At 38.9% G+C, this 12,499-nt stretch overlaps 1 protein-coding gene across 3 annotated transcripts in view; it reads left to right on the forward strand.

Annotated features, from left to right (window-relative positions):
• Window positions 1–12,499, forward strand: part of ALMS1 (ALMS1 centrosome and basal body associated protein) — a 220,937-nt gene that overhangs the window by 108,466 nt on the left and 99,972 nt on the right. For all 3 annotated transcript variants that reach the window (XM_066267392.1, XM_066267394.1, XM_066267393.1), the window contains one exon: window positions 5,500–7,334. In XM_066267392.1, the coding sequence (XP_066123489.1) occupies window positions 5,500–7,334 (1,835 nt within the window). The remainder of the gene's footprint in view (window positions 1–5,499; window positions 7,335–12,499) is intronic.

Consider the following 12,499-nt stretch of genomic DNA (forward strand, 5'->3'; position numbering starts at 1 on the left):
AACTCCCATATGTGCCTTGACCAGGCAAGCCCAGGGTTTCGAACCGGCGACCTCAGCATTTCCAGGTCGACGCTTTATCCACTGCGCCACCACAGGTCAGGCTGACATTTTTCAATGAGTATAAATCTCTGGACAATATTTAGGTTGCTGGGTATATCAGTCTGTTGTGTGTGTGTGTGTGTGTGTGTGTGTGTGTGTGTGTGTGGTAGAGATAGAGAGAGTCAGAGATAGGGACAGATAGGGACAGACAGACAGGAAGGGAGAGATGGTATTAGAAGATAGCCAAGCTTCCTTCGTTTGGTTCCTTAGTTGTTCATTGACTGATTTCTCATATGTGCCTTGACTGGGGGCTACAGCAGATCGAGTGACTCTTTGCTCGAGCTGGTGACCTTGGGCTCAAGCTGTTGAGCCTTTCTAAAACCAGATGAGCCTGCGCTCAAGTTGGCAACCTTGGGGTCTCGAACCTGGGTCCTCTACATCCCAGTCCGATGCTTTGTCCACTGTGCCACTGCCTGGTCAGGCTAGTCTGTTTCTTTTTATTGCTGTGTAGTGTTCCATGTTATGGTTGTGCCAGTTTATTTAAATATTCACCTCTTGAATGACATCTCAATTGTCTCCTCATTTTTGGCTATTACAAATAAAGCTGCTATAAACATGTCCAGGTTTTTGCAGAACATAAATCTTTGTTTCTGTGGGATAAATGCCCAGGAGTGCTATTGCTGGGTCATACAGTACACGTATGTTTAGTTTTTTGAGAAACTGCCACACCATTTTCTAGGATAGTTGTACCTTTTTACATCCCCACCAGTAATGTGTGAGTAATTTCATTACTCTATAGCCTCACCTGCATTTTGTATTGTCATTTTTTATTTTAGCCATTCTGATAGATTTGCAGTGATATCTCATTGTGGTTATAATTTGCATTAAAGTATTTTTTCCATTTATTTGAGAGAAAGGGGGAGGGGAAATGAGAGAGAGGGGTGGTAGAGGGAGAGAGAGAAATATCAACTCGTTGTTCCACTTAGTTCCATTTAATTGTGCGCTTAGGTTGCTTCTTGTATATGCCCTGAATGGAGTTCAGACTCATGACCTAGGGTGCTGGGATGCTGCTCTATGCCCAGACAGGGCCTAATTTGCATTTTCATAATGAATTATTATGTTGAGCATCTTTTTATGCTGTTATTTTATAATTTTTTGACAGAATCAGAGAGAGGGACAGATAGGGACAGACAGACAGGAAGAGAGATGAGAAGCATCAGTTCTTCATTGTGGCACCTTAGTTGTTCACTGATTGCTTTCTCATATGTGCCTTGACCAGGGCTCCAGCAGAGCAGTTGATCCCTTGCTCAAGCCAGTGACCTTGGGCTTAAGCCAGTGACCTTGGTCTTCAAGTCAGTGACCTTTGGGCTCAAGCTAGTGACCATGGGGTTGCGTCTGTGATCCTGTACTCAAGCTGGCGAGCCCATGCTTAGACCAGATGAGCTCTGCAAATATTTTCTTCCATTTGATAGCTGGGAGAGAAAGGGATACCTCATTACTGCTGAGTGAGAATGAAAGTCCAGTTTTTCTGTGTGGTCTCCACTGACATCATTTCCAGCCAGCCGTGGTGAAAATAAGTCCTGGACTTTCTGCTTGGCTATCCTCTAATACCATCTTGGCCTGGTGGTGCTTCACTATAGTTTTGCAAGGGTAGAAAGAAGTCTGTGCTCCTCACTTAGACTTTACTGGTATGGGTGTGAGTGAGGCCACTTTTCTTTTGAGGTGGGTCTCCTATAGACAGCATATTTACGTGTATACAGCATATGTACAGGTCCTGTTTTCTTATCCGTTCAGCTACCTTACGTCTTTTGATTGGAATATTTAATCCATTTACATTTAAGGTTATTACTGATATGTAGTTGTTTATTGCCATTTGTTTCTTTAAATCTATATTTCTCTTTTAATATATATATTATATATATATTTATTTACCCCCCCCCCCCCCCCCGCTTGTTCTGTCTACAGCAGGCCCGTTAACATTTCTTGCAGCATTGGTTTGGTTGTGATGAATTCCTTGAGGTTTTTTTTGTCTGGGAAGCCTTTTATTTCTCCTTCAATTTTAAACGATAGTCTTGCTGGGTAAAGAAGTCTTGGTTGTAGGCCCTTGTTCTGCATTACTTTGAATATTTCTTGCCAATCCCTTCTGGCCTCAACTGTTTCTGTTGAGAAGTCAGATGTCATCCTATGGGGACTCCTTTGTAGGTGATTGACTGTTTTTCTCTTACAGTTTTTAATATTCTTTCTTTATCTCTTAGCTTTGGTAGTTTGGTTATGATGTCTTGGTATGGGTCTCTTTGGGTTCTTTTTTAATGGGGTTCTCTCTGCTTCTTGAACTTGTACGACTCTTTTCTGCCTCAATTTAGGGAAATTTTCACCTGTAATTTCTTCAAAGAGCTTCTCTAGTCCTTGTTCTTTCTCTTCTCCTTCAGGAACCCCTATTATGCAGATATTGTTTCTCTTCATGTTGTCACAGAGCTCTCTTAGGGTTTCCTTGGACTTTTTGATTCTCTTTTCTTTTTGCTTTCCTGCTTCCATATTTTCACTTATCTTGTCCTCTAAGTCACTGATCTGATCCTCTGCTTCATCCAGCCTGCTTTTAATTCCTTCTATGTAGTCCTCATTTCTGATAGTGTTTGTCATTTCTGTCTGGTTCTTCTTTATTATTTCCATGTCATTTTTGATGCTTACAATTTCTTTATTGAAGTGTTCATTAAGTCCATCTATTGTAGCTTTGAGATCCTTAAGCATCCTAACAATCATTATTTTATACTCTGCATCTGGTAATTTGATTACTTCTGATTCATCCAGGACTTTTTCTGAGGACTTATCTTGTTGAAGCATATGACTTACACTTCTCTGCCTACCCATTATTCTCTGTATGACTTACAGGCTTCTTCCAGTTGTGATCTCCTTACCTAGTAGAGCTGCTTTGAAGTCTTGATTTGTTTGTTTTCTTCTCAGTTTTCTTAACTTGATGGTAATCTTGTTTACTGATTTCAGCAGGGGGCTTATTTGAAACTGTATCCAGGAATGCCGTGGGTGTAACCAGAGACTCTGAAGGCTTGATCTGCCAGCTACTCTCTAGGGGGTGGGGTGCTTTCTCTGCTTCAGTAGGGGGAGGTATATCTCAGATCTCCATGGAGACCTGAGTTACTGCCCTTCTTCCCCACTTCCTGTTTTCAGCTGTGTCTTGTTTCGCTGATTGGAGAGCTAGGAGAGCTTTCAGAGGTGGGTCACCCGGAACCACTTTAGGCTTGTGCTGTGTGGAGGGATCAACCTCACCCCCAGCTATGGCCGCCTCCGCACTGGATGAGTCAGCTTCTCAGGTCATCCCATGCATTCCTCTGCCCCTGGCTGTCTGTTTCTCTCTCCCCACTTTCCTTTTGGAAGACAAGCCAGCCCTCTCAGCACTCCTCGTTCCCAGGTCCCCAGGCAGGTGGCTATGAGCGATATTTTCTGCTCTTCTCCTTGGAATGAGAGCTCTTCTGGGTTTCAGCCTCAAACCCCCCCCCCCTCCTGGAAGCAGGGGAGCTCCCACTGTGCTCTGACTCCTACAAGGCTCCGTGTGTCTTCTTATTTGCTCCTTGGTTTTTGAGACCTGTTCTTGTCCAAAGTTGGTTTTTCACACTGATTGTTCCTAAATTAATTTGTAATCTAGTTTGGTGGTGTGAGCTGGGAGTCTGTGCATCTGCCTACTCCGCTGCCATCTTGGTCTCTCCCAAGGTCACATTTCTTTTCTGTAGTGTTTGAGAGATGATCAGTTTTTGTCTAAATGTTTTTTGTCTTGCTAGCCTTCACCTTTACTGGTTTTTTAGCTAATGAGAGTAGATTTTTGTTAGGGCTTTTGTCTATGTCCTTTTTGTTTATGCCTACTAGTTTCCTGGTTTCTTTAGACCCAAAATCTGGGATATATGAGGTAAAAAGAAAACCCAGGGATCTCACTACCATGTCATTTCTTCCATTCCAAAGTACTTAGCCTATTTGCCTTCTTCTTAAGTTTGTTTTGTGTATTATGTCCAAGACTTTTAGTTTCACTTAGCAGGTAAAATAGAGCAAAACACATCTCCATTTTGTTGGCAGTGGCATAATATTTTAAAATATTTTCATATGAAATCAAATGTGGCTGTATTTTCAAATAGAACATCCAATTATGACTTTATAGGTAAAACAGAGAATTCTCAAATAAAATGTATATTTATGGTAGCATTAGGCACTGATCTTGAACCCCAGGAAGAGGAACTAATTCTTTCTCTAAGTGGTAAAGTATTAGGCTATAGTAGGGGTTCCCAAACTTATTACACAGGGGGCCAGTTCACTGTCCCTCAGACCGTTGGAGGGCCAGACTATAAAAAAAACTATGATCAAATTCCTATGCACACTGCACATATCTTATTTTAAAGTAAAAATATAAAATGGGAACAAATACAATATTTAAAATAAAGAACAAGTAAATTTAAATCAACAAACTGACCAGTATTTTAGTGGGAACTATGCTCCTCTCACTGACCACCAATGAAAGAGGTGCCCCTTCCGGAAGTGCAGCGGGGGCCGGATAAATGGCCTCAGAGCTGCATGCAGCCCGCGGGTCGTAGTTTGGAGACTCCCTGGGCTATAGGCTAAACTTTTGTAACAGAGAAAGCATAAATACAGTGGTTCAAATAAGGTAGAGTTTTATTTCATCTTATGTGATAGGTCCTTTTCTTTTATGTGATATAGACCAGGATAGAAACAGAAGCAAGTTCTTTGAGGTTATCCAAAGGCCCCACCTGAGTGAGCAGCTGAGCCATCCTTTTCCATGGCTTCCAAGTTGTTCTAGACATCACCTATTTCAGTTGGCAATAGTAACAGTGATAGTAGTGATGGTGGTAGTAGGTGGAACATGGATATCAACAACTTGATTTAAAAAGAAAAATTTATTCTTTTAGAGAGGAGAGAGAGAAAGAGAGAAGAAGAAGAGGGAGGGGAAGGAGCAAGAAGAGGTAATTCCCATATGTTCCTTGACCAGGGAAGGCAGGGTTTTGAACCAGTGACTTCAGCATTCCAGATTGACGCTTTATACACTGTGCCACCACAAGTCAGGCCAAGAACTTAATTTTTTAAGGACAGAAAGCGGAATTTGTACTTAACTCCTTTTGTTCATATCCCTTTGGCCTAAATCTAGTCATATGGTCACACCTAACTTCAAAATAAATTGAAAATATCTGCAGTTTGGTGGCTGTCTGAACAGAAAAATGTTGAGGTATGGGACCACTGTTACTAAAGGAAAAAACGTGAGAATACTAGGGGGAAAATTTTTGAAAGAAGTTAACTGCGTGGTCTTAGTTATCCCGAACCATTTTATTCTATAGTTAACTGTGTTATTCTTATGTTCTTACCCTGTTTTATTGTAAAAGATCAACAAACTCATTTTTATATAACTATTTGGACTGTTTCAAGTAAGATCTTTTTTATATTTTCTAGGGTTTATACAGTCCACAAGGAATAGGATGCAAACCAGAAGGTGTATGCAGTCATATTATTATTGAGAGCCATGAAAAAGGATGTTTCAGAACTCTAACCACTCAACAACCACAGTTGGATAACCATCCCTGTCTCTTCAGATCAGCTGAGCCCTTAGAAATGATCAGAGGACGACGGAGCCCATCATCATGGAGAACCAGGCATATTAACCTTTCCAAATCACTAGACCAGAGCAACCCCCATTTCAAAGTTTGGAATTCCTTGCAGTTACAGAGTCATTCCCCATTACAAAACTTAACAACTGATGACTTCAATATTAGCAAGGGTTTTCAAATGCCATTTCGTGAAAAGATGGACCCTTGGCTGTCAGAATTAGTAGAACCTACTTATGTGCCACCTGGAGAAATGGATTGTCATTCTTCATCACAAATGCTGCCCCCAGAATCCATGAAAAAGTTTACTACCTCAATCACTTTTTCATCTCACCGACATTCTAAATGCTTTTCAGATTCCTCTGTTCTTAAGGTTGGTGTTACTGAAGATAGCCAGTGTACAGGAGCATCTGTGGGGGTATTTAATTCTCATTTCACTGAAGAGCAAAGTCCTCCTAGAGATCTAAAACAGAAAACCTCTTCCCCTTCCTCATTTAAAACCATTAGTCATTCACCAGATAAAGCTGTGACTATTTTAACACAAAGTCCTAGGCAAAGCCAGAAGTTATCTGTTGAACATTCTCACCAAAGAGAGAAAATCCTAGAAATATCAGATTTTAAAGTCAGTGATTCTGAGCCCAATATCAGTACAAATTGTAGCAAATTCAAGGAAGTTCATTTTTCTGATAACCATACCCTCAGCATGGGCAGACCAAGTTCCACTGTAGGAGTAAAAGAGAAGAATTTAACTGTAACTCCAAATCCTCCTTCACACATATTTATTGAGCAACAAGAGCTCATTGAACAAAGCAGAGCCAAACATGCAGATCACTATGTAAGAAAACACCATTCTCCCCCTCCTCAGCATCAGGATTATATCGCTCCAAAACTGCCTTGTCACATTTTTCTTGAAAACCGCAAACTCTTCGAACAAAGCAAAACCCCTCATGTAGATCATCAGGTGAGCGAAAACCACTCCCCCCTTCCTCAAGGTCAGGATTATATAGCTTCAGACCTTCCTTCTTCCATTTTTCTTGAACAGCGTCAGCTCTTTGAACAAAGCAAAGCCCCAGATATAGATCACCACATGGGAAAACAATATTCCCCTCTTTCTCAAGGTCAGGATTTTGTTGTAGAAAACAATGATCAGCAAAAGTCTAAATCACACATTTCTACTATGATACATCTTGAAACTAAGTTCAATAATGTGGTCTCCCAGTCACCCCCAAATCAGTATACGGTAGTAACATCTCCATCTACTCCACCTTCAAATAGAAAAGCACTTTCTTGTGTCCGTATAACTCTTTCTCCCAAGATTCCTTCCAAGTTGGATAGTGGAACCTTAGATAAAAGTTTTCTTTCCTTGGATCCTGCTTCTAAAACAATAATGAATAGTGAGTTTAACTCTGACCTACAAACTATATCTTCAAGAGCTTTGAAACCAACCTCCAAATTACTGACCAGTAAACCTGTAGCACATGATCAAGAATCTTTAGGTTTTCTAGGACCTAAATCTTCACCGGACTTTCAAGTTATACAATCTCTTCCAGATAGTAATACTAAGGACTTGAAAACCATACCTTTTCATAATAGCCAGATAGTAACCTCAAGGCAAACACAAGTGAACTTTTCAGATTTGGAAGAATATTCCAATCCAGAAGGGACTTCAGTATCTGCAGATCGGTGAGTCTCTTTGTGATGACAAGCAAGCCCTGGAATTTGTCATAAAGGGTCTTAAATACTTAAGCAAATGTAAGTTTCTTGGTGAAAGCTGTATGAGTCTCTTAGGGGAAGTTGTATTTAATGTGCTAGAAGTCTTTCAAGGGATAAATACCAAAGTAAGGAACATTGGAAAGTAATGTGGTTATACTTTCAAAGGAGTTTTTGACAAGATTTGACATCATGTATTTATGACATTGAATTACTTCAAGAATTTTTGATCATGCAGAGGTACAAGTTACCAATTCCTTAGTTATTGTGTTAGACATATGCTGAAGACCAGCATTTGAGTGGGGCTGTGTGCGCACACTCACTTTTCTGCGTGTGCTCTCCCTCCCTCACTGTTCATTTTCATTTCATGATGCATGCCCCTTTAGATATTTAGTATTTACAACGAAAAAAGGTAACTTTCCAGTGGAGAATTCTAGCAGACGTTACTTTAGCTAAGTAATCAAGGTTAACATCACCAGTAGTGCATATCAGTATAATATACTCACTGATGTGATGCCCTACTTCACAATGTATTGTAGGAAAGGAAACCTAGTTCAGGGGTAAATGCTATTATGTTATTCAGCCTAATTTTAAGACTATTCTTAATTCAATTTTACATTAATCTCTTATAAGAGATTTATAACATTCTGTTATAGCTAAACAGAACTGTTTTGTGCATTTAATGTTTCTGTCTTATAGTTGAGAAGGCAGCATGTCATAGTGGAGACTGGCCTTGGGAAGGAGAAAGGAAAAAAATGTTTTTTCAACATCTACATGTTGTAGTCTTGGCAGTGAGGGACTTATATATGTTATCTCATTTAATATTCATGATAACCCATGAGGTAGATGGTGGTATTCGTATTTACCCTCTGGGAAACTGAGACATGGACATACTTTGCAAACATCATTTTCTCATATAATGGTATTTGTAAGCAGCAGATGGAGAATGCAGTCTATTTAATCAAAGCAAGAGTTTGTTCACCACATGATCCTGTCTCTCCAAATATTAAACTCTAATTCTAGGACTTCTACCAGCTTTCTTATTTAACAAGTCATTTTACACCTTTGGCACTCATTTGTGGATGATGGTAGAAAGGAAAGGGTTGGAAATCTGAAAAGTCTCTTATAGCTCTAAAAGTTAGTGATTGAGCATTGAATCAGGGCAAAACAGGGTGAAGCTCTAGTAAATATTATAAATAGTAGAGTGCTGTATAAATCAGTATTGATAATTTTTTTTTGAAAAATGTTTAGAAATAAAAGATTGATAAGTCTATATACAACACTTAAACTCATCAAAGTGATAAAATGCCTAGTTATTGGTGCTGAGTTCCTTGAATGAGAAGAAAAGTATAAAACTATAGGTGATTATAAATATAAACTAATAATAATGCTACTTGTTCGGAATGTACTAAATGCTAGGCATTGTAGTGGTTGCCTGTATCATTTTTTACTCAGTATAATCTGAGATTAGATAGTATTACCTCAGTTAATAGATTTAAAAAGACTAATACTTAAGGAAATTAAATGTGTTGACCAAGATCATGTAGCCATTAAATGTTGGAGTTGGCATTTGAACCTAGGTGTGTCTGATTCCGGAGTTTGGAAATAATTCAAAATGTATATACACATACAAATTTATCTGTGTGTACATACAGTCTTGCACCACATAACATTTAAGTCAGTGATAGATCACATATATGACAGTGGTCCCATAAAAATATAATGGAGCTGAAAAATTTCCATTGCCTAATGATGTCTGTGACTCCAAAGGACTTGTCAAAGATGAGATGACAAAAATCAATAATGTCATGGTTGATATGACAAACAACTAAAATGCAGGTGTGGATGAGGATGACATTGAGGCATTCCTAGAGGTGGTTCCTGAGGAATTGACTAATGAGTAGTTGCTGGAACAAGAATGCATAGTGAAGATGAGGCAAGGGAAAAGGAAACTGCAGAAGAAAAAGAAAAGGAACCTCCAAGAAAATTCACAGTGAAGGATTTACTAAAAGCTTTTGCAGATCTCAATCAACAAAAGTCCTTAAAATTTTTGAAAATGGAACACTGAGGTCGCTGGTTTGAAACCTTGGGCCTGCCTGGTCAAGGCACATATGGGAGTTGATGCTTCCTGCTCCTCTCCCCTTCTCTCTCCCTTTCTTTCCTTTCTAAAAATTGAATAAATAGTCTTTAAGTTTTTTTGAAAACGTGGCCTTACCAGGTGGTGGTACAGAGGATAGAGCATTGACCAGGGACTCTAAGGACCCAGGTTTGAAACCCTGCGGTTGCCAGCTTGAGCACAAGCTCATAGACATGACCTCAGGATCACTGACCTGAGCCCAAAGGTCTCTGGCTTGAGCAAGGGGTCACTGGCTCACCTGGAGCCCCCCAGTCAAGGCATATATGAGAAAGCAATTAATGAACTACTAAAGTGCTGCAACTATAAGTGGATGTTTCTCATCTCTCTCTCTTCTTGTCTGTCTGACTGTCTGTCTGTCTCTTGCTAAAAATCAAAATTTGAAAACATGGACCTCAACACTGGAAGATTTTCATTAATAGAGAGGAATGTTCATGGTACATTATCTTCTTACAAGCAAATCTATGATGAAAAAAGAAACAAGCAAACAATCATAGACATATTTCAGATGAGATATGTCTCAAGAAGAGCCTCAGGCAGGTCCTTCAGGGGGTATTCTAGAAGGAGACATTATCATAGGAGATATCAGCTCTATTCTTTTTTTTTTTTTTTTTTGACAGCTCTGTTCTTATTGCCCCTGAATACCTTCAGGTGGGACATGATGTAGAGTTAGAAGGCAGTGTTATTGATGATTCTTACCCTGTGTAGGCCTAAGCTAATTTGTGCATTTGTCTTAGTATTTAACAGAAATCTTTTAAAAAATAAAAAATATTTAAAAAATTTTAAATGAAAAAGGTTATAGAATAAGGATTGAAGAAAAATATTTTTGTACAGCTATACAATGTTTGTGTTTTTTAAGCTGTATTATTACAAAAGGGTCAAAATTTTAAAAACTAAAGTTTGTAAAGTAACAAAGTCACAGTAAGCTAAAGTGTTGTGTTATAGTGAACTACTTGGAGACCAGATGACATGCTCCAAGGGGCTGAGGGGAGGCAACAGCCCTGGTCAGCAGACCGAAGGACTGAAGCCCCTCCCCAGCCCTACTCAGATATTTATTAGCCAGCACAAATAACTCAAGGAAGCAGAAAAAAGAAGTTTTCAGGGCATGAAGTAAAGTACAAGGAATATGCTGACTCCTAATCTCTGTTCTGAGAGCCTAAACATATTCTGTGTTACTGAATCTTATCCTGCTGTTTTGCTGTTTCCAGTACACACTTTCCAGAATGAGGTCTGAGAGGCCCCTGGACTGGCCCCAGTATGAGGTCGGAGAGGCCCACTCAAGGCTTTCGCCCTAGGGCACCTTGCTGTCTCTAATTGTTGTCCTAACTGCATATTTTCATACCATGTTCCTACACTAAATTTATTTTATTATTGAAGAAAAGTTTTTTTAAAAAATAAATTTAGTGTAGTTTAAGTATACAGGGTGTGTAAAGTCTACAGTAGTATACAATAATATTCTGGGCCTTCATATTCACTCACCACTCAGTGAGTGACTCACCCAGAACAAATTCCAGTCCCACAGGCTCCATTCACAATAAGTGCCCTAGATGTATCATTTTAAGTCTTTTATTCTTCTTATTGTATTTGTTGTTCTTTAGGTATATTTAGACACAAATACTTAGCATCTTATTACAGCTTCTTACAGTATTTAATACAGTAGCATACTGTGCAGGCTTGTGTTCTAGGAGCAATATATACCATATAGCATAGGTGGGTAGTAGGCTATACCACCCAGGTTTGTGTAAGTGCACTCTATGATGTTTGCACAACAACAAAATCACCTAAGGGTGCATTTTGCAAGATCTATCCCCATTATTAAGGCATAATTTTGTGTGTTTGTATGCATGAAATGTGCTAGTAGTAAATATTTTTTAAAACTTTTAGTTTTAGATAAATTTCCATTTAAAGAGGAGTTGCAAAAAATAGAGTACTTGTATTGTCTGTTGATGTGTAACATATTACCCAGAAATATAGCAGCTTAAAACAATGAATATTATCCCAAAGTTTCTATGGATCTGAAACCCAGGCATGACTTAGTGGGTACTTGTGGCTCTGGGTCCCTCACAAGGTTGCAAATACTGGCTGTAGCTGTGGCCTCATCTCAAGGCTTGACTGAGAAGATATGCTTCCAGGCTTGCTCACATGGCTGTTGACTAGAGACATCCTTCTTTCTATAAAGCAACTCCAATATGATAGCTAAGTTTCCCTTAGAATGAGTAAAGCAAGTATGAGTGCAAGAGAGGCTGTCCAAGACAAAAGCCAAACTGTTGTTATAACCTAACATTGGAAGTATCACTTCTTCCATGATCTGTTTGATAGAAATGAGCCACTATTTCCAGCTCACCTTGAAAGATTAGGGATTACACAAGGGTATGAATACGACGAGGAGGCAGAGATCTTTGGGGAATATCTTAGAGGTTGCCATCATGCTTTTTCCCCTTATGTTGACATGTTATCATAACATCAGAACCATAAAACCATTTACCAAAACTAAGAACTTATCCTTCATATAAAATTATAAGTATAGATTGATTTTTATTTCATTTGTTTTTTCCACAAATAAGCCTTCTCTGTTTCAGATCCAATCTAAGATCCCACCTTGCATTTTTTGTTGTCATATCTCCTTAGTCTCTTCCCAATCTGTGGCAGTTTCTCAGTCTTTCTTTCTTTGTTTTTCATGACTGTAAGACTTTGAAGACAATTAATTAGCTATTTTGAAGAAAGTCTTTCATTTTGGCTGTTTGATGTTGTTTCAAGATTAGTCTGAGACTAGTCATTTTTAATATATCTCATCAGGGAGATCATTATATTGCTGTACCTTCTAGTTGATGTTAACCTTGATCACTTGGCTAAAGTGGTGTCTGCAAAGATTGTGCTAGATATTTATAAATTCCCACAAGACATTGTTGCCTGTTCATTCTATTATATTTATATATATGTATATATAATATGGTCTGTGTATGTGTATGTGCATATGTACATGTATGTGCAACACTTCAGTTTG

This window comes from Saccopteryx bilineata, chromosome 3 (assembly GCF_036850765.1).
Source record: "Saccopteryx bilineata isolate mSacBil1 chromosome 3, mSacBil1_pri_phased_curated, whole genome shotgun sequence".
NCBI classification, from domain to species: domain Eukaryota; kingdom Metazoa; phylum Chordata; class Mammalia; order Chiroptera; family Emballonuridae; genus Saccopteryx; species Saccopteryx bilineata.